At 48.4% G+C, this 22,803-nt stretch overlaps 1 protein-coding gene across 1 annotated transcript in view; it reads right to left on the bottom strand.

Annotated features, from left to right (window-relative positions):
* Positions 1-19: 19 nt before the first annotated feature.
* LOC110299828 (AFG3-like protein 1) overlaps positions 20-22,803 on the bottom strand; it is a 26,363-nt gene continuing 3,579 nt past the window's right edge. Inside the window, exons 2-17 of the mRNA XM_021169715.2 lie at positions 22,174-22,261; positions 21,489-21,563; positions 17,928-18,013; positions 16,623-16,772; positions 15,241-15,309; positions 14,359-14,483; positions 12,668-12,938; positions 9,985-10,122; positions 9,635-9,788; positions 8,740-8,847; positions 7,750-7,875; positions 3,458-3,568; positions 2,031-2,146; positions 762-962; positions 489-683; positions 20-350 (exon numbers count right to left, since the gene is read on the bottom strand). Coding sequence (XP_021025374.1) covers positions 132-350; positions 489-683; positions 762-962; positions 2,031-2,146; positions 3,458-3,568; positions 7,750-7,875; positions 8,740-8,847; positions 9,635-9,788; positions 9,985-10,122; positions 12,668-12,938; positions 14,359-14,483; positions 15,241-15,309; positions 16,623-16,772; positions 17,928-18,013; positions 21,489-21,563; positions 22,174-22,261 — 2,232 coding nt within the window. The 3' untranslated portion in view covers positions 20-131. The remainder of the gene's footprint in view (positions 351-488; positions 684-761; positions 963-2,030; positions 2,147-3,457; positions 3,569-7,749; positions 7,876-8,739; positions 8,848-9,634; positions 9,789-9,984; positions 10,123-12,667; positions 12,939-14,358; positions 14,484-15,240; positions 15,310-16,622; positions 16,773-17,927; positions 18,014-21,488; positions 21,564-22,173; positions 22,262-22,803) is intronic.

The following is a 22,803-nucleotide window of genomic DNA, read 5'->3' as shown; positions in this document are numbered from 1 at the left end:
GTCTTATCTGAGACGTGTGTTTGCAGTTGTCACCTGTTTTAATTAGTCTTTCAGTTGCTCTGACAGCTGCTCTGCCATGGCTGAGCGGCTCCCAGTCAGCAGTGGTCACAAGCCGCCCCAGTGGCCACAGGCTATGCAGGGCTCTCCTGCAAGCCCCGCTCAGTGCCTCCTTCCTCCCGCCCCTTATTCCAGTCTTTCAGCCCCTCAGGAAGGGATGTGTCCTCCTCTAGGCTGCCGGTGCCCTCTACAAATTCCTCATAGGTGGACTTCTCTGCAAATGGCCGAGGGCCCAAGAGCTCTATCATGTCGGCTTTCTCCAGCACTTCTTTCTCCAGGAGACGCCTGCCAACCTGAAAAGGATGGCCACCTGTCAGGCTGCTGTGCCCAGGACCCAGATGCACTTAGTGGTCCTGATCCAGGACAGAACCTAAGCTAAGTAGGCCCACGGAGATCAGCATGGTCCACACACCAACCTGGGCCCCACTCACCTTCTCCACCTGCTCCCGGCACTGTGTGAGCAGCTCCAGGGTCCGATTATAGGCAGACCTGACAAGGCACCGGACCTCTTCGTCAATGAGCTGGGCAGTAGCCTCACTGTATGGCTTCTCCACCATGGTTTCACCTTGTCTGGGGAAGTCAAAGGACACCTGGCCCAGCTTCTCACTCATCCCAAACTGCACAATCTGAAGAACAGGAGAAACCCGGGGTAAGTCCTGTCCAAGGCAGCACACAGGGCCACACAGAGGGACACTGCTCCTCACCTGGGCATAGGCACTCTGGGTGACCTTCCTCAGGTCGTCCTGAGCCCCGGTGGTGATCTGACCAAAGAACAGCTGCTCAGCTACCCTACCCCCCAGCATCATACACATGCGGTCAAAGAGCTGCTCTCGTGTGTAGAGAAACTGCTCACGGGGAAGGTACTGGGCGTAGCCAAGCCCCTTGCCCCGAGGTATGATGGACACCTGAAAAATAAGAACATGGAGCTGGAGAAATGGGTCAGGTCAAGAGCACGTACTGTTCTTGGGAAAAAAAACCAAGTTGAGTTCCCAAAACTCACATTGGTTGGCTTACAACCATCTGTAACTCCAGCCCCAAATCAGAGGCCCCCTTGCGGACTCTGTGAGGTCTGCCTTTATGTGAGCAAACCTACACCCAGACACACACACAACAATAAAGAGTAGGAGAGACAGCTCAACAGATAAGAAGAGCACTGGCTGCAGCTTAAGACAGATGGACCTGGATTCAGTTCCCACCACCCACATAGTGGCTCACAAATACCCTTAACTCCATTTCCTGAGTTCTAGGGCATCTGACCCTCTTGTGCTGAGAGCAAACATGCAGGCAAAACATTCATACGCATACACTAAGTCTTAAAAAAAAAAACCTAAAATTAATCTTTAAAAAAATTCAAAGCCTATATTTTGTGAGCCTCAAACATTGATCCACTAGGCCCTGAAGTGGCCATGGTCCCCTTACGACTGAGGATGGCAGGCTAAGAGCCCTGAGCTTCAGCCCACTATAGACCAATGGAGTTGTCTGAGGGGTCTGACTATAGAACAGGCTCTTCAGGATTTGAATGCACAATTACTTGCATAAGAGTCAGATCCAAAGCTTATTAATGATTAAGCTAAGCTCCACCTAAAGCCAATACCTCCTGCTCTGCCTCCCTGCCCCAAAAGGAATCTGACAAATTACAGACCCACATACTGCATGAAAACTAAGGGAGGCTGGGGGAAAGTTCAGGTAGGCTCTGACCACTAAACCATATGACCAGTTTAATGCCCAGGACCCATACAGGAGAAGAAAACTGGCTCCCACCTCTGACCATCACGCACACACACACACACACACACACACACACACGCACGCACGCGCGCACACACACACAGAACGGAGAGTAGAACAGCTGTAGAACCCTATCTATGAGTGTGCTGTACCCACGTGGGCTGACATCTAGAAAGCTGGAGACAGTACTTGGGCCCAGAGGCTGCCAAGGCCATCAGCTGATAAACACAGCTTGAGCAACTGACCTTCAGCAGAGGGTCGGCATGCTCCAAGAACCAGCCCACCACTGCATGCCCAGCCTCGTGGTAGGCTACAGTTGTCTTTTCACTGGGTTGTAGGACCTGGGTCTTCTTCTCAAGGCCTACAAACCACATTCCAAGGAGTGAGAAACAAGGGCAGAACGTCCACTCCCAAACCCCCTCGGCACCCAGCTGGACCGCCTGCCAGACCCCAGTCCCAGGCCAGTCAGGAACGGCTCCCGTATCAGACAGGCTTCCCTCGGCACCAGCTCCGTTCTACTCTCCTCGGGCGTGAAAGCCGTCTCCCAGAACTGGAGGGCACTCTATTCACTCACTGTAGCCAAACCTGACTCATCCTGTTTTAGAAAGCCACTGTGGGGCCAGACAGATGGCTCAGCAGGTTAGAAGCACTGGCTGCTCTTCAGGAAGTCGAGGGCTTCGTTCCCAACACCCACACGGCACCTCACAAGCATGTGTAACTCCAGTTCCAAAGGAATCCCACCCCCTCTGTGGGTACTACACACATGCTGTGCACAGGCATACATTTAGGCAAAAAAAAATATCCACACACATAGAAAAATAAAAATAAATCTAAAACCAAAATGTTTAAAGCAAGCCACTCTCAGCCAACCAACTTATAAGTCCAAACCCAGGATCAGTTTCTGTGTCGTGTCAAGAGGCAACACCCAAGCGATTCACAGAGGCTGTTCTCAAGGTCCAATCAGCACACTTCCAACAGGTGCTGGGCAGAGAGAGCAGACAACCACTGCTTCGAGGATGGACTGATTAGCATCCCCGAGCTGCTGGAGCAGCCCTCAAGACTGCATGGCCTCTACACTATTACTCTTCAAAACCAACACAAAACCTCAGTGATGAATGAAGCTCAAACATGACTGCCAACCTGGCCAGCTTTTGACTCAGGACGGATCTATACAACCATCTGCCTGACTCCCTCTCTAGGAACCACATCAGACCAGCCACAACAGCATTTGGCAGCTAGCTCTCAGTCTCATCAGCTCCTGCCTGGCTTGCACAGCTGGCAGAGCTGCTCCAGGCCACTGTCTGAGCTACACAGGTGGCCAGCGTGCTGGCTGGGGACAGAAGAGCCCATGAAGAAAACTCACTAACTTTCACTCCTTTAACTGCTGTCCAAGAGAACTCAAGCACCAGGCATCCTAGGATGGCCCCTGCTTGGCACAGGCTTTTCCTTGGAACCATCACTCACCCAAGCTCTGCTCCCCCTTCCCCCACGGAGATGGTCCCTGCCTTCTACACCCAATCCCAGGTCTGGCTTCCCAGGGCCTGCACACACCAGAGGGGACAGAGAGTGGTGGGAGAGCCCTGGTTCTGACGTTTCAGCATACAGAACTGTTTTCTGTATGCTGAAATGAGGCTGGGCTATCCAAAAATCGCCTGTCCCTTCCCAGGCTCACCTCCAATGACCCTCTCGATGGCTTGCTCAAAGTGCCGCTCCTGGACAGAAGGGCTGAGGTGGCGGGCAGCAATCAGCGCTGCCTCATTGCAAACGTTGGAAATGTCAGCACCTGAGTCAGGAGAGGAAAGTCAAGTCAGTGTTTCTGCTGCTGGCGTCCCACCGAGATCAACTTTAATCAAGGAAAAATCTGAGGTAGAACCCAGGTTAGGTTAAAGCACAGCTGAGGACACAGACATTAGACAGAAATTGCTTCACTGGTCACTATTAATGCTACTTTCATGACTGTATTGAGAAATAATTCATGTATCATAAAGGCATAGGCTGCATTAATTGTTAGTAACCTTGCCAATGTGATGGAGGACAGTATCATCAACATGAAGGAATTTACAGTCGCCTGGGAGACACCAGGACCGCTCCAGAGAAGCAACCCACAGACGCGCAATCTACTCTCACAGACACTGACGCTCCTGCTGGGCCTGCTCCTTCTACCTAAAGACAGTCCCACAGACCCTGGACAACAAGGAAGCGGCCGGCTCTCCTAAGGCTGGGCCGCATTACCTTAGGTTTGCAGGGACATGCCGGCCCAATGTCAGCAGAAGGTCACTATGATCCTAGTCCTCGGTCTAGTGTTTCCTTTCTTTAAAGATTTATTATTTATTTATTATGTACAGTGTTCTACCTACACATAGGCCTGCATGCCAGGAGAAGGCTCCAAGGTCACATTACAGATGGTTGTGAGCCACCATGTGGTTGCTGGGAATTGAACTCAGGACCTCTGGAAGAGCAGTCAGTGCCATCTCTCCAGCCCAGTGTTTCCTTGTTTTTTCGAGACAGGGTTTCTCTGTGTAGCCCTGGCTATCCTGGAACTCACTTTGTAGACCAGGCTGGCCTCGAACTCAGAAATCCGCCTGCCTCTGCCTCCAGAGTGCTGGGATTAAAGGCTCGAGCCACCACACCTGGCTCCTTTTTTTAATTACACCAAAACAAAAGAATGTTAGCATTTCTTCTAGGCTCCACCCCACAGTTGCCTGGCAACAGCCTGGCTTACTACAAAAGGGGCTGCTTGCCCCCTCCTTGCCCTCTTACTCTCTCTGCCCTCCTCTCCCTGAACTGTTTCTCCATCTCCCTCTCCCCTCCCCCCTCTCACCATGAGTTCATGGTCTCTCCTCTCCTTGTCTCTGTCTTTCTCTGTCTCCACTCCCTTCTCAAATCCCCTCCCCATGCCCTAAATAAACCCTATTCTATACTATACCCATTGTGTGGCTGGTCCCTCATGGGGAAGGGATGCCTCAGCATGGGCCCTCCGAGGCACCCCTCCCACCTCAACACACCTGGCTCCATAAAACACAACAACAGTGCCTGTGTGGCAAAGTGTGAGTCCTTCAGCTGTCACAGGATTCATCTGGTTCCTAGGAGGCCCTTGCAGCTAGCGCCACTTCTAGTTCTAAAACTCAGTACCAGTGTTTTCATTTCTGGCTTTCAGAAGAACACACTGCTCTTCTTACCTCCCCCTGCCTCGTAGGCATCCAAAGGAGTACCTTCACGAACTGTGCTCCTTACTACAGACCTACAATTGGTTTTCTGTAGCTTAAAAACATATTACAGGAAAAAGTTATAAACCAAAAGATAATAAATCACAAATAAAAAACCGCACCTATGCAGCCACGTTTGCAAATGTGCTTCTCCTTATGGCCTCAAGTTACCATCACTGAGTCTCCTGCTTCAGCCTAGAGAGCTGCCTGCACTCATACAGGGCAGATCTCCAGAGCGCTCCTCCTGCCTTCTACAATGTGTAAAGCCACTCTGGCAGGCACGGTTTCTCAGCACTGCTTCTAGTCTCCTGTTTCTAAACAAATGCAGGAGCTCATCACCAAGGACCCTGTGTCACTCAGAAGCTCGAGTCTCTGGTTCCTTTCGGATTTCATCCATGCCTCTCCAGTCTCTCTCTGGACCTGAGCTTATTCCTGCATTTGAGGTCACTGAGTTTCTTGGACATATGTATGCATGTCTTTTATCTAGTTTGGGAAGTTTTGTGTTGTCATATCTTTAAATATTCCTCTGTGTTTATTTTCTGTCCTGTCCTTCCACAAGTCTAACAGGTGGTGCTGGGCTGCCACAGGCTGAGGCTCTTCCTAGTCTCCATTTTCTTCTTTCTGGTCCACAGACTTGAACATCTGGTTTGACCTATCCCTGTCGTCTGCCTGCCCAACCCTCCTGCTGTCCTTCCAGTAAGTCCCACAGCCTTCTGAATTCTCACCTCCAGATTTATTTGGTTATTTGGTTATTTCTTCAGCTTTTTGAAACAGGGTTTCTCTGTGGAGCCCTGGCTATTCTGGAACTCAATTTGTACACCAGGCTGGTCTCAAACTCACAGAGAGCTGCCTGCCTCTGCCCCCCAAGTGCGGGGATTAAAGGCGTGCACCACCTTGCCTGGCTCAGCTCCAGACTTATACTTGGATCCGTCTATACATCCACTCTGTTTATTGGAATGGCTTTCCTGATTTCCTTTAGCTCTTTGTCCATGTTTTCTTTTAGATCTTTGAGAATATTTAGATACTTAATTTTAAGAACTTTTAAAATTACATTTATTTATGTGCTGTGTGGTGATCAAAGGACAAGCCCTGGGAACTGGTTCTCTCTCCACTCTGGGCTACTGGGGTCCAGGAGCCCTTTCACCTGACCATTCCACAAATTGCAAGCTGGGCAGTGTTGGCACATGGAGACAGAAGCAAGTGGATCTCTATGAGTTCAAGGCCAGCCTGGTCTACAGAGTGAGTTCTAGGACAGCCAGGGCTATACAGAGAAACCCTGTCTCAAAACAAACAACCTCTTATTCTGCCTAACGTTGTACTGGGGAAGGTGTTACGGTTTCTGTTCCTCATCATCCTAAATTTTCAGGACCTTTTATTTTTCTTGACATATTGCAGGACAAAAAGTATGTAGAAAGAGAGAAATTTTATGAAAGAGAAGAAGTTTAAGCTGTCTCTTTTCTGGGGAAACATCCAAGAAAAAAAAAATGCTGTCAAGCAATTCAGGGGTCAATCCAAAATCATACAGAGGGAGACGCAGCCTTCGACAGGAAGAGCCCACGGAGGCCAGGGTCGTCGTGATTTGACAGTGTACGACAGTTCCTTTAATGTGGGATGCTACACGGCTCATGCTGTCACAATACCACAGCTCTGCCCTCAGAGGTTATGTGCTGCCCGCTTCAAGCACAGTGAGTCTCAGGGAGGAGAGGAACTTTGTTTTTGTTTTGAAGATTTATTTTATTATTTACATGTGTGTGTGTGTGTGTGTGTGTTGTGTGTGTCACCATGAGTGAGCAACTACACTCCAGCCCTGTGGAAGAGCAGCAAACAATCTTAGCCACTGAGCCATCTCTCCTGCCCAGGAAATACACTCTGCTGAGGTGGCATCCTGAAGCCCATGTGGAACGGGTTGCGGTGAGCTATGGGAAAGTTCTAAGCCCTCCCCACGGTGGAACACTGTTGAATTTCCTTGCTTAGTTCTATAAGCTGATGATCCTTAGAGGCTCAGCAAGGAAACCTGAAGTCGGGGTAACTTACTCTTGTTTCATAGCTGGGCATGCAAGTGGACACTTGAGCTCTACAAGGGATAAGAAATGGGCCAGGAAGGACACTCTAGACAGAATACCAAGAAGGCCCTTCACGTTAGCCTGGCAAGAACTTCTCACTACTATGCCACAGACAAACATATGCTGTGTGGGTGTGCCTGGCCCAGTGCTGAGCAGGACGCTATAGGGAAGCAGAGGGGTGCGGCTCCTAATGACCCATATGGCAGAAGGAGAGACCTGTGGGTCAGAAGACCTGCAAACCACCGGCCACAGGAATCATGAGGCAACAGGATTTCAGAGGGCTGCTCTAGAGAGGCAGACAGGACAGAAAACCCCTTGCATAGCTTCCCACCCTGTTTGGAGGTTCAAGGGAAACAAGAACCCTAATGGCAGAGACTAATTTTTGAGAGGAAAAGACAAGCCAGAAGAGCACCCCAGATGGAGTCAAGGCAAGACCACAGTGCGATGTAACGCATCTCTTCAGTGTACCTCCCTTAGATGTTATTTTCCATCTCTGTAGAAAAGACTTAGGTCTAAGTAGAAATCCACAAACTCAGATGGGTACCAAGTGGCATTAGACTAAGAAGAAATGAAGCCTCTAAAACGTCTCAGGAGGGTCAAAGGTCTACAGACCAGGGTGAGCATCTACCAGGGCCGAATGCACAGCTAAACGCACAACGGCCCTGCTACACAAGCGCTCGGCCAAGCACACTCACCAGTGAAGCCTGGAGTGAGAGCTGCCAGCTTCCTCGAAAGAGCGTCCTTGCTGAGGCTTCCATCCAGCTTGAGTGGACGCAAGTGGACCTTGAAAATAGAGGACCTGCCTTTGATATCAGGGGGACCTAATAAAGAAAAGAAGGCATACAAAATTATGTTCTCAGAGCTTCTGGGATGGGTTTCCTCATAACTACCCACAAACCTTCAAGAACAGCGGCAGAGCTCCTGCCTCCAACATGTGACTGCAGCCAGGTTAGAAATGGCTAAAAGCCCTAAGTGTACTTGTACTGCGCAATGCTGCCATCAAAACGCCCTCCTGAACTAGGTATGTAGATCACTGGTAGAATTAGCATGGATTGGGACAATCACCAGTAAAAGACATACACATGACACACACTCTTACATATACACTCTCACACACACACTCTCTTCTCTCTCAAACACACATACACTCTCACACAACACACACTCAAACATACTCTCACTCAAAATCACTTTCACACACTCACACACACAATACAAACTCAGTCACACACACTCACACTGTTACACATGCACACTCGCACTCAGTCTCACACACACACACAGTCACACACTCTTGCACACACTAACAAATGCAAACAAACACAAACCTTCCCACCTTCTAATATTAAATCCATTGCCCAAGGCCACGTGACCCAACAGAGACTGTCCTGACCACAGGTAATGTCCACACAAGATCCATGTGTTTCACTTGGGAAATGCTAAGGGAAGGTTACTATCCTTGACCTTCGGGGAGAAGGGATAAAGCCTTGATAACTAAAGTATCAAGGTTTTATAAACCTAAATGAAAATAAAGCCTGGACACAGAGCCGCCCGCACCACTCCGGACACCGAGAGGTCAGGCCAGAACTATCATCCCGAACGTCACACGGAACCCAGCGTAGAAAGTGAGTTCCTTACGACTTTAATCTCAGGGACTGTGCCGCACCGAACACACATGCACTCACCGATGTAGATCTGACGGTCAAACCGGCCAGGTCGTGTCAGGGCTGGGTCAAGGATATCAGGCCGATTGGTGCCGGCTAACACTACCACATTAGTGGAAGAGTTGAACCCTAAACAGAAGAGAGGCTGGTTAGTGACAGAGCCCAGGCAAGACCAGAGCCTGTGTGGCTGTTGCACACCATCACCGCTTGCTCTGGGCCATTCCACACCATCACCGCTTGCTCTGGACGCTGCTGCATCTGCTCTCAACGAGCCTCTCCCTGTGCCTGGCCCTTTGACTACTTTTGCTGTGTGGCCCTTTGTTGGATCACACCTGAGAACAACTGATTCTGGCAAAATAAATAACCGAGGGAGGGCTTACAGACCTCAACACAATCCTAAAGCCAAAATGAAGACAAATCTACCAAAGATCCAGTGGAGGCGTTTCCAAACTCAGAAGCTGGGACAATGCCCAACGTGACATGGAGGGACGGCCTGGCTAGAATCGCTCTGAGGTTAGCAGAACAAAGTCCAAGAGAAAGGAGTATGGCTGAGTCCCCTCTATCCTACATGCACCAAAAGGACACTCGTACTTATGTGCACCAGCCACCTCCCCAGGGAAGCAGATGCCCTCATCCAAGCTAATCTCCTGCCTCCTGGCAGGTGGGGAACAGATCTCCCATTGTGCAGTGAGGAGCTCTATGTGGATCACACTGACTGCTCACTCATATTTGTTTGAGAGAGTTCTTCCTAAAAATCAGAAGGCATCACCCAGACATGGTGGTGCTCGCCTGTACTCCCAGCACTGAGATGGAGGAGGGAAGGGGCAGAGCTCTAAGTCAGCCTACACAGTAAGAGATATAAATATGTAAGGACATATGCACTCCTATGGAAACCGAGCCTGGCAGATCCACTCACCGTCCATCTCCACAAGCATCTGGTTTAAAGTGTTTTCCTGCTCACTCTGGCCTCCCAGGTGGCCACGGCCTCGCTTCCTGCCAATCGCATCAATCTCATCAATGAATAAAATACAAGGAGCGTGTTTTCGGGCCATCGCAAACATGTCACGGACCTGGAAAAGGAACCCAGACCCAACTTTGTTATTCATTCTCATCACACGTTAAAGAGCTCACCCACAGCCTCCCATGATACAGCAGCACCTCTCTGATGGAAGCACTCAGGGCTGTCCCACACAAAGCCTAAAGCTACACGAGATGACTGATCCTGGGCAAGAAGTGTGCTGGCGCCCTCTGTAGCTGATTACCTACCCGTGCTGGCCCAACACCAACAAACATTTCCAGGAACTCCGACCCATTCACGGTGATGAAGGGCACGTTGGCCTCCCCAGCAGTTGCTTTTGCAAGAAGTGTTTTGCCAGTACCAGGTGGACCAGTGAGCATCGCTCCCTGCAATAAATAAAAAAGACAGCTAGTTCTCCAGATGGACAGACAGACAGACAGCACACTGGGAACAAGCCCCGTTTCTATTTACATCTAAAAAGAAATTTGTTTCCTAACATACACGGGCAACTTCTAGGACTAGCAAGAATCTTATCAAACACACCACACACAGAGCCTAGGATTTGTAGATGGAGGCTCTTTTCGCTTTAAAGAGTCAACGCACACGACTGGAGAAGTGGCTCACAGGGGTAAGAGGGTAAGGAAGCACAGAGATCTGAGTTCCATAACAAATGTAAAAAGCCGGGTACAGCAATCACAGTGTAGTCACAGTGTCAGGCAGGCAGGGTGACTCCCAGGGCCAGATGACACTCTCTCGAAACAGGGCTCCTAAGAAATGACACCCAAAGTTGTCCTCTGGCCCACCCCCTCTCCATGTGCACGTATACAAACCTGCATGTGTGCACGAGAATACATACATACATACATACATACATACATACATACATACACACACATACACAAATACAATGAATACGCCCACCATGGAGAAACAGGTCTAGGAGTAGCTGCTAGTCCCCAGCAGCAGAACACTTCGTAGTGATGACTGCCTAACTGCACTCTGAAACAGCAGCACCCACCCCTACGGCTGCCCAGGGGGAAGCGCAACTGCCTGTTCAAACCTGGCCAGAGAATCTTGCCCAAGCCCTTCTGGCTTGAAGAGGGAATACACCTCATTCTGAGTGGCCCCCTCAGTTATCCAGGACAGGCAGCGAAGGACCCAAGTGTGACTCCCCAGAATCAGTGTAAAGCCAGGCGCAATAGCGGCACTTATACACAAAATGGAGGCAGAGACGGGAGAACCTGTGAAACCACAGCCTGGCACACATGGCAGCAAGAAACAAGAGGTCCAGCCTCAAACAGAGTGGAGAGTGAGGCTGTCCACAACTGTCTCTCTCTCTCACACACACACACACACACACACACACACACACACACGCACGCACGCACACGCGCGCGGCACACATTGCCATCAGCAAAGAGGGAACCAGAGTTGAGAAAACACTGCCAGCAGACTGGCTGGTAGACAAGTTTGTGTGGAGTTTCCTTGATTGATGTGGGAGGGCCTCGCCCACTGCGAGTGGTGCTACCTCTGGGCAGATGGTGCTGGGTTGTACAAAGATGCAAGCTGAGTAAGCCACGGGGAGCAACCAGGAAGCCATATTCCTCCAGAGCAAGCCTCCCGGTACCTGCCCTCCTTCAGCTCCACCCTGAAATGCTTCATGAACTCTTACTGGGAAATACACTCTTTCCTCCTTGTGGTGGTTTGAACACCAATAAAACCCAACAGGATCACAGGAAATGGCACTACTAGGAGGTGTGGCCCTGTTGGAGGAAGTGTGTCACGGAGGGTGGGCTTTGAGTTTCAGAGGCTCAAGCCAGGCCCCAGTCTGTCTCTGTCTCTGTCTCTCTCCCCCTGCTGCCTACCAAACAAGAAGTAGAAATCTCAGCCACTTCTCTAGCACTATGTCTGCCTGCATGGCACCATGCTTCCCACCAGACAATAATGGACTACACCTATGAACTGCAAGCCAGCCCCAAATCAAGGTTTTCTATAGAAGAGTTGATACCCAGCACTGAGGAGGCAGAGACAGACTGATCTCTCTGTAAGTTTGAGGACAGCTAGGGCTACATAGAGAAAGCCTTTCTCAGGAAGGAAGGAAGGGAGGGAGGGAGGGAGGGAGGGAGGGAGGGAGGAGCAAGCAAACAAAAGAGCCCAGACTGTCAGGTTTGGTGGCTAAATTCCTTCCCCCACAGAGCCACCACACCCAACTTAATGTATGTGTTTATTAATGTGCATGAGTGGGCACATACACGCCACTGAACACATGTGGAAGTCAGAGGACAGCTCTGAAAGTGGCTCTCTCTCTATCTCCTTCTCTCATTCAGACCCAGGGATCAGGCTTGGTGTTGGGTGTCTTTACCAACACCGCCCTTGAGAAAAAGATCTAAGATGGTTTGTTTCTTTCGGGCGTGGTGCTGTGTGCTTTTAATCCCAGCACTGGGGAGACAGGCAGATGAAGCTCTATGAGGAAGCAGCCTGGGCTACGTAGTGAGACTCTTGCTAACCTGGGCTACATAGTGAGACCTGGTCCGAACAGCAAACCTTGTCAGAGTTCAGGGTGCTATATTACCATTAGGGCATTGTAGATGAGAGGGGAACAAGGAAAAACAAACAACAGATGTGGGGTTTTTTTTGTTTTGTTTTGTTTTTTGAAACAGTGTCATCTACTCTATAGCACAGGCTAACCATGAACTCACTATGTGGCCTAGGCTAGCCCTGAACTCTCACGAGTCCTCCTGCCTCCACCTCCCAAGCGCTAGAACTACAGGCACCGGCCATTCTACTGCAGGGGCTATTTCTGTCCTCCACTGTGATTAACAGAAACTTAAGGAAAAAGAAACTTTGTTAAATATTTGTCTCTTCTACATCACAGAAATCTGTCCTTCATCTTGTAGTCTAGACTAGATCACTGTTTCTTGAACATGATACCTTTGGAATTTTGGCTCCTAAGTTCTGATATTGCTTTGGATTCTTCAGGAAATTCACAAACTCCATAATTTCCAGTTTGGCTTCTTCACAGCCAGCCACATCTGCAAACCGCACATCGATGTTGTTCTTTAAGATCTTGGCTGTTGTCTCACCAACACTGAAGAGGCCTCCTCCTCGCCCACCGCGACCAGTCCCCATTGGACCCCTCCTCATAGCATATAGGAGGATGCTAACCAGGACCAGAGTGGGCACAAGACTTCTAAGAAAAGAGCTGCAAAACCAAAGAAAACCATTTGCTACGTTCACTTAAGAGAAAGTTCTGTTGTCATGCAGAAAGAAAAAAACCACACTAAAACTTTCACGGCACGAAAGAGGCAGTTTCTAACATGTCCTGAAGTCTGCCTACAGAACTGGCCTGTCCAGAACTAACAGCACTGCCTGCCCTGACCCACCTGACAGAAGGCTTGGTAGGGCAGAATTAGCTCTGACCAAGATCGGACAGAGCCTATGCTTTCCTCAGGTGACTCTGACTCAGCAAAAATATCAATACCTGGTATGTTTATCTTTTCTGTATAGTACTTTTTAAAAGTCTGCCTGGCATTCTCTTTGCAATAAACAGACATAAGCCAGTGCCATGGTGTATACTTGGGAGGCTGACAGAATCACTTAAACCAAGAACTTAAGACTTGGACAGCAAACACAGTGAGACTATATCTCAAAACCAAAATCATTTTAAAAATAAAAGTAAACCAAAATGCGGGGCAGTGGTGATGCACACCTTTAATCCCAGCACTTGGAAGACAAATGCAAGTTTGAGGCCAACCTGATCCACAGAGCTACAGAGCAAGCTCTAGGACAACCCAGGCTACAGAGACACCCTGTCTCAAGAAAAAAAAAACAAACAACAACAACAAAAAAACAAAACAAAACAAAACAAGGGCTGGAGAGATGGCACGGCAGTTAAGAGCACTAACTGCTCTTCTGAAGGTCTTGAGTTCAAATCCCAGCAACCACACAGTCACAGCTACAACCACAACCATCTGTGCAGCTGCAGTGCACTCATATGCATAAAATAAATAAATCAATCTTAAAAAAAAAAAAAGTTCAAATCACCCTTATTTAAAAAGTGAATGCTTGGGGCTGGAGAGGTGGCTCGGCAGTTAAGAGCACTGGCTACTCTTCCAGAGGACCTTGGTTCTATTCCTAGCATTCACATGGCAGCTCACAACTGACTGTAACTCAGTTCCCAGGGATCCAACACCCTCACACAGACACATATGTGCTCAAAATACCAATGTACATAAAATAAATAAATAAAAGAAAATCATTTAAAAAACAAAACCAAGCCGGGCGGTGGTGGTGCATACCTTTAATCCCAACACTTGGGAGGCAGAGGCAGGTGGATTTCTGAGTTCGAGGCCAGCCTGGTCTACAAAGTGAGTTCCAGGACAGCTAGGGATACACAGAGAAACCCTGTCTCAAAAAGAAAAAAACAAATAACAAAAACCAAAAAACAAAACAAAAAAAACATTCTTTTAGTACTGATACTGTACATGTCAGCAGATGGCTATGATACGTTAAAAAAAAAAAAAAACCTCACTCCAAAGTCCGTTAAACACTCAGTGTTTCGTGTTCAGAATCAGATGGCAACACTAGAGTCTCCCCCAGACCTCCGCACCCCTAGAACTCACCCATCGCTCTCAGTAGTGTAGACCACCGAAGCCTGGTTGGTGGGCTCAATGCCCAGCTCCCACTGAGCAGACTCGAGGTTCCTTTCAAAGGTGTCAACACTGCCAATGTTGAACCACACGAACCTCTGCAGAGACCAAAAGGGAAGTTCAGTCTACCTACCATTCTGTCCCGCAGAGACTGCTCTGACACACTCGTCCACACTCGTGCTCTCTGTCCTCAGCTCTGACACTAGAGGTAAACAGCACCAACAACATGGACTGTTTGCCAACCGACAATGTAACCTACTGAACGGACAAATACAGTTTACGCTTTTTAAAAATAATATACCCAGGGGCTGGAGAGATGACTCAGCAACTGAGAGCACTGATCTTGCAAAGGACCACAATGTGGTTCCCAGCACCCAAGTCAGGAGGCTCACAACCATCTGTTACTCCAGCTCCAAGGGGATCGAGAGCCTCCGCCTCAGTAAACACTGAATTCACACACACACACACCCACACAGACATGCACACACAAAGTTAAAAATAATACAAATCAGCCGGGCGTGGTGGCGCATGCCTTTAATCCCAGCACTCAGGAGGCAGAGGCAGGGGCGGATTTCTGAGTTCGAGGCCAGCCTGGTCTACAGAGTGAGTTCCAGGACAGCCAGGGCTACACAGAGAAACCCTGTCTGGGGGGGGGGGGGGGGGGGTAGCCTGGTGTGGTGGAGAGCGCCTTTAATGCCCTCATCAGGAGGCAGAGGTAGGTGAACCTCTATGAGTTTGAGGCCACCCGGTCTGCACAGTTCCAGGACACCAGGGCTACAAAGCTCAACAAACAAACAAACAAACAAACAAATGTATGTATGTATCTGAGACACACAGCCTTAAATTCACCCTCACCTCAGATGTCGTCCCAGGAACAGGAATAACACGCACAAACTGCTTGTTCACAACCTCTAGCCGGTCCACCTGGAAAAAGAGAAGAGCAGTTGTAACAGGCTGAGGCAGCAGCAGGGAACCCAAGGCAGCCATAGCTCTGCAGTCTTAGCACACCTGCACTCTAAACAATGCCTTCCCATAGTGCCGCAGCCCAGGCTAACGTTCAGTTTCTCAGAAGCCTGGGGCATGAATCTATCTCACCTTAACAAACAAGAAACCAGGAAGTCTCTCAAACTTGGTCTGTCTGAGCTCCATTCCTGACTACATCAAAACCCTAAGTACAGTCAGTCTAATACTGACAGGAGTGTAAGATCTGTGTGCACACGCCCACACATGTGGACAAGAAAGGACGGCTGCAGGAGCTGGTCCTCACCTCCTACCTTCTAGAGCAGCAGCCTTCCCCATGCTGCGACCCTTTAATGCAGCTCCTCCTGTCAGGGTGACCCCAGCCATAAGATTATTTCATTGCTGCTTCATAACTGTAATTTTACTACTGTTAGAACTGTGATGTACATATCTGTGGGTCTAGCTGACCCTGTGAAAGGGGCCAACAACTGCTGTAGGTTCTAGACACCATCTGTCTCTCCAGTGCGTGTTGCAGACAATCTGACCCACAAGCATCCGGGGCTTCTCTTCTCCCCACTTCCCATCTCCCCATAGGTGCACAAGGTCACAGGCATCCTTGCTGTGTGTCCGGCTTTTGTGGGGGCTCTGGGGATCTTAACTCAGACCCTCATGCCTGCGTAGCAAGCACCTGCACCTGCTGAGCCATCGCTCATACCCAACACAGTCAAATTCTAAGCGCAGACCTGATCCTGATTCGAAAGTATTTTGTTCACAACAAATAAAACGTTAAACAAATCATACTCCAGGGCGTGGTGGCGCGTAACCCCAGCATTTGGAGGCAGAGGCAGGTGGATCTCTGTGAGGACAGCTAGGACAGAGAAATTCTGAGCAAAAAACAAACAAACAAACAAACAAAACACCTGCCAACAGAGGCCAGAGGTACAGTGAGGGAAAAAGATGTGAGTCAGACACGAGACTGAAATCCAAAGACTGATGGACAGAGCCAAAATGTAAAAGACAAGCTAAAGATAATGCTCCTTCTGACGTTACAGCAGCGTCTGCCCAGCCGGAAGGCAGGCAGGCCTGACAGGGTTCTGCCTGAGCTCTTCCTGTGAAAGTCCCCACGCCTGGGCTATGCCCCAGGCGGCCTCTGAGGACAGTCATGACGCAGCGCAGCGGCCTGACTCTCTGCCCCTCCCTGAGCTCACAGCACCCTGAGGAACTGTAAACCTGCAGCACAGCTCTCTTCCCAAGTAGACAGTCTATTGTCTCCTCACCAGACCTCTGGCCAGGTAATACTGCACGAAGTGTTTCCAGGTGATCTCTTTTCCAGGATCTCGGAAATAAAAATATAAAAATCCCGCAGCCACACCAGCCCCCAAAACAGCCAGACTCCGGAAGTCCTTGTCATCCCAAGGAAATTCTCCCTAAGGAAGAAACGATAACACATTTTGTAATTAAATAACAGGTGGTTTCTTTTTTCTTTATTTTTCTTTATTTATTGCTTAAAATTTTTTCTTTTTCATTTGTATTTAAATATATGTACATGTGTGTGTGGGAAAGGGGTGTTCACAGAGGCCAGAAGAGGGTATTTGTCCCATGGAACTAGAGCTACAGGCAGTTATAAGCTGCCCAGTGTGGATGCTAGGATCCTCAGAGGAGCTCCTATCCACTGACCGTGTGCACATGCACGGACACTGGAGACTGAATCCAGAGCTTTGCATAAACTAGCTGAGGGTGCTGCTACTGAGTCACACACACACACACACACACACACTGCCTTAGAAATGGTTACTTTATAAAAATGACAATTTCTCCTTTCAGTATGCAGCTCTGGTTAGCCTGGAAGTCACTGTGTAGCCCGGCCTCGCCTCAAATGCACAGAGCGCTGCCTCTCAAGCACCAGGGGTAAAGAAGTAAAGGCCAGCAAGCCTTGCAGAAGCTGATCGCTTATCTGTTAATTCAGACAGAAGTCCTAACACAGTTCAAAAACTTCTTAACCTTTGAAGTGTCTGTGTCCCTCAAAACCCCACTGGACTCAACACCAACGGTGAAAGTGACAAGGGTGGGACCTCTGAGATGTGATGGAGTCGTAGGAGTCCATCTTCATGTAAGGGATTTGTGTGCCAACTGAAAGGCCTTGAAGGATGGACTGTTCCTTCTTGTCATATAATGATACGGTCTTGCTCCTCTACAGATAGAGCAATATGCAAGATATCACGGATGGAACCTCTACAAATACTGGACAGCACATTCCTGCCTCTCTAACTGTTAATAAAAGCACAGCATTTACAAATTACGCAATCTGAGCAGGGCATGGCGGTACACACCTGTAACTCCAGCACTAGAGGCAGGAGGCTCCCCACGAGCCTGGGCTACACAGTGAGCTCCAGGCCAGTCACGGTTATAGAAGTAGGCCATGTTTTTAAAAAGCCAGAACAAACTAATCAAGTTTCACAGCAATTTTGTCCTACAGCAGGAACGAAATAAGGCAAAGACACACAAAGGCTCAGCTCTGCAGCGACCATACCCTCTAGGGAAGAGACAGCACATCTGGTTCTGGTCTTCAGATACACACAAACCTTTTGCATCCGTTTCCACCAGGTAAAATCATCTCCCTTCCCTCCTCTGTTGCCTCCATCTCCTCCAGGGCCAGCATTTTTTGGTTCTACAGTTTCAGAGATTAAAAAAAAGGGGGTGGGGCACGGGAAAGGTAGGGAGAGAGAAGAATCTTATGTTACCACACAAACAGAAATTTTCAGGGAATAAGAAGTCAAGCCAGGCAGTGGTGGCACACACCTTTAATCCCAGCACTTGGGAGGCAGAGGCAGGTGGATTTCTGAGTTCGAGGTCAGCCTGGTCTACAGAGTGAGTTCCAGGACAGCCAGGGCTACACAGAGAAACCCTGTCTCGGAAAAAAAAAAGAGAAGTCAAGAACCAGGGCGGGGGGGGGGGGGGGCTCAGTTACATGCCTGCTGCACAAAGTTGGGGATCTGAGTTCTGAGGCACTAACGTGTGTGCCTGCAGACTCAGTGCCAGGGCAGAAGAGACAGAGGATCCCTGAGGCAAGCTGGCAGCCAGCCCAGAGCACCCAGCAAGCTCCAGGTGTAGGCTGCTGAGAAGGTTCAACAGGGAAGGCGTTTGCCACCTAGCACAAGCACCCCATTCCCATGCCCGGGACGCAGGTGATGAAGGTGATGAAGGTGATGAAGGAGGGGACAAATATCAAAGCTGTTCTCCGCCTTCCACAACTCCTCTCTTCCCTTCCCTGCCTCTACCAATGAATAAATGTAGTTAGGAAAATTAAAACTATACTGGAAAGTGACTAAGACACCCAGTATTGACCTCCAGCCGACAGACACATTTATGCAGAATGTACCAGAACAAACAAACAAAACCCCAGAGAGAGAGAGAGGAAGAAGGAAGACTTGGAGACTGTGTTGAAAGCAGCTTTAGATCATAAAAATATCAGTCACATTTTACTCTGCCGGCTTCAAACAGAAGCTGTTTGGTAGCCCAGGCTAAGCTAAACTAGAACTTATAATGCCCGTGCTTCAGCCTCCTGAGTACTGTGATTACAGGCATGCACCACAATGCTAGGCAGTCCTAAACTTTAACACCAATTTTTTTTTTTTTTTTTTTTTTTTTTTTTTGGCTAAAAACACCATGGCTATACTTGGTGGAGAGATGAGGCAGGCTGGCGCAGGTCATCCCTTCTCAAGAGAATCAAGGTGCTGTGTTACCAGTTCTTAAGAGCAGTCAGTCAGTCAGCAGAAAACCCTGTCCTGTGTGTATACATTGTTTTCTTTTTCTTTCTTTCTTTCCTTTCCTTTTTTTTTTTTAAAGACAGGATCTCACTATGTAGCTCTGGCTGTCCTGGAACTCACTGTGTAGACCAGGCCGGCCTCAAACACAGAGCTATCTGCCTCTGCCTCTCAAGCACTTGGATAAAATGCATGTATCACTAATGCTTGGCCCACGTGTACACTTTTGACCTATGAACTGGAAGATGAGGTATTGTCCTGTAAGCCTCTTTTGGCAATATCCATACAAGTTCTAGGTCATGTTGCCACTCTGACAATCCTAAACACTACCACACAAGTCCAGAAATGGCTAGGGTGACACCAGAGATATCAACGTGAACTGATGAGACAGAGAAATATTCACAGAGTTTTCCTAGACAAAACATTTGCCTTGAAAAAAAAAATGGTAGCAAGAGGTCCCACCATACATCCTGATAAGCTTGTAAGCATTTCTTCCTGTTTAGTGTTCATGAGGTACTGAAGCGGGTGAAACTCACCAGTTAAACCCATCCAAACCGCTAAACCGAGATTCAAGTCAAAAGTAATTCACGGGGGCCGGAGAGCCGCTTGCTCAGTGGTTGGAAGCACTGGATGCCCTTAGACAGGACCCAGGCTTGATACCCTGGGCAGACCTGGTGGCTCACAATTGTCTATCGCTCCATTCCCAGACATCTGATGCCCTCTTCTGGCTCCCTCCAGCATAGGCAGGCACACTAGTGGTGCACAGCACACACGCACAAAAACCATCTGAATACATGAATAAAATAAAATTTTAATTTAATTTAAAAAAAAAATTAAAGCTGTGTGATAGCGGCACACACCTTTAGTTCCTCTAAGAGCTTAGAAGACAGAGGCAGGAAGAGCTCTGAGTTCAAGACCCACCCTAGTCTATAGAGTGAGTTCCAGAACAGCCACAGCTATACACAAAACCCCTGTCCCAAACAAAAACATTTAAAAAAAAGAAAAAAAAAAAAGATGTTCCATCAGTCAAAGCTTTGATCCAAACAAGCTGAGGAAAGAGCGGTAAAGACCAAGACAAGACAGAGGCTGACTTGGGGACAGGAGGCGGCACTTGTCACACAGACACGGTGCCTGTTCTTCCCTCCTCAGGCAAATAAACCCTAACGTCAGTCACAGCTTTAAAACTACTCATACCTGCCGGGCACAGTAAAGCACAACTTTGATCCCAGCACTCAGGAGGCAGAGGCAAGCAGAGCACTGTGAGCTCGAGATGGGCCTGGTCTATACTGTGAGTTTCAAGTCATGGAAGGCTACATAGTAAGACCATGTTCTCAAAACACAAAATGAAAAAAAAAAAAAACAAAAAAACTCAAAGAAGGGGCTGGAGAGATGGCCTAGGTGTTAACAGACCTGGCTGCTCTCCCAGAAGACAAGAAAGGTTCAGTTCCCAGCACCTCTGTAGCTCAGGTTCCAGGGGAATCGGATGCCCATTTCAGGCATCTCTGGAGACCAGGCGTGCACACAAACACACATACAAACACACATACACACGTGCAGGAAAAACACTCATACATATAGAAAAAAAAACAAACTGTAGGCATAATGGTTTGTACAGTGTCAAGTTTACCCTTGTGTTATTCAAATGTTGATTTCTCTGCCTTCATCTGTTTTCAATCTGGACAGGGCATTATAATGCTTATACCAAAAATCTCCAGTCTCAAGTTTGTGTAAACAATTCTTACCATTTGTTCTCTGCTTTGTCAATAAATACTGACAATGGCTGGGCAGAACTGGGGTGGGACATCTGCCAACCAGAGGAAGGAAAGAGGAAAGAGACATTCAGATAAGCGAGGAGAGCGAGGAGAACAAGGGCTTAGAGCCATGAGGAAGGGGTTCTGGAGAAAGATCACAGATGCCAGATCAATAACGCTATCCAGGTACCACGGGATGGGGCTGGGAGGCAGCCAGATTAGCAGAGGAGGCTACAGTAGATCATTTCACCGCCCAGCTATTGAGGTGCAGTTTTAAATCTTGGTTTCTCTGTTGTTTTTTTTGGTTTTTTTTTTTGGTTTTTTTTTTTTGGTTTTTCGAGGCAGGGTTTCTCTGTGTAGCCCTGGCTGTCCTCGAACTCAGAAATCCGCCTGCCTCTGCCTCCTGAGTGCTGGGATTAAAGGCATGCGCCACCACGTCCAGCTGCTTTTTTTTTAACTTTTTTTTTCTCTCTCTCTCTGTGGTTTTTGAGGACTAGCGTAAGGTAAAAATACAGCCGCCAGATTAATTCACTGCTAATATTTATACTAAAGATAAATCATTTACAATAAACTAAAAATACTCAACTGTAAAACGTGACAGTCTGACTTATCAAATGGAACATCTTACCTTTTTTTGGAGGTACTGAATTTCCTGGGCTTGCACTTTTTCTGTTCTTCTTATTCTTAAAAAACTTTTCAAACCCTGAGAAACAAAATGGCAAGATTCTACCATTTGTAAAAGAAACAAAACCACACAAACAAAAACCAAAAGCCACACACTCAGAAAAGCAACAATCCTGTCCTCAAGTCTGGCTGAGAAAGCAAGAGGAGTTACCCTTCTTCCCACTGTTAACTGATCCTACAACACGCAGCCCCTGGTCAGATTGTGGGCAGGGGATATGTCCTTGTACTCTCGAGATCTAGGTCTCCAGATGCTACGGCCCCCTTGCTCAGAACACTAAGCACGGGTCCGTGGCTTGCTCCAAGCAGAGCACTGTGCTCCAGGGAAACTGGTCTCTATAACACCCGTTTTACTTTTCAAACATGAGGCTGGATTGACTATGCAGAAAGTTATTCCCACGTCTCCCAAAAGATTCATCCAGTAGTATCCCTCTCAAGGTTTCATTTTCGCCAGGGTCAATGTTAGATCAAAGTAGGAAAGGCTATAGTGGCTCAATATGCCAACTAGAAAGGGGAGAATGGGGACATTCTAGATGGCACTCTCCCTCGTCACCTGCTCAGTCAGTTGGGAGACACTGAGCAAGTCACTGTAGTCCTATCAAGTTATGGCACTAGTGAAGGTAGGTAGGTACCTCTGGGAGGTTTTGAATACAGCCTCGGGGAAAATGAAGTCAGTCTTCCCTGCAGAGCCAGCTGCTGCGAGCATCTCCCCAGATGACCCTGAAACAGGAGACACGATTAGGTGCTTCAGTGACCAACACCGCATCCTCTCAAGAGTGGCCAGGACAGGATGCAAGGGACAGAACTCAAACTGAGGTGTGAGTCTGTCACTTTAGTTGCCTACTTAAATAGCCAAACAGAATAAATATCAACTAAAGTTACTGTAAAAACTTATAAAGAATTTTTTGTGGGTATCATATCCAGCCAGGCAGTGGCGGGCACACCTTTAGTCCCAGCACTTGGGAGGCAGAGGCAGGTGGCTCTTCTGAGTTCGAGGCCACCCTGGTCTACACACTGAGTTCCAGGATAGCCAGGGCTACACAGAGATCCAGTCCTTTAAAACACACACACACACACACACACACACACACACACACACATATTAAAAAGCAGGGCTGAGCCAGGCGTGGTGGCGCACGTCTTTAATCCCAGCACCTGGGAGGCAGAAGCAGGTGGATTTCTGAGTTCGAGGCCAGCCTGGTCTACAAAGTGAGTTCCAGGACAGCCAGGGCTACACAGAGAAACCCTGTCTCGAAAAACCA

The sequence above is a fragment of the Mus caroli genome, chromosome 8 (genome assembly GCF_900094665.2).
Source record: "Mus caroli chromosome 8, CAROLI_EIJ_v1.1, whole genome shotgun sequence".
NCBI lineage: Eukaryota > Metazoa > Chordata > Mammalia > Rodentia > Muridae > Mus > Mus caroli.
Note: the sequence above shows the minus strand (reverse complement) of the source record. Positions and strands in the feature narration are given on the sequence as shown.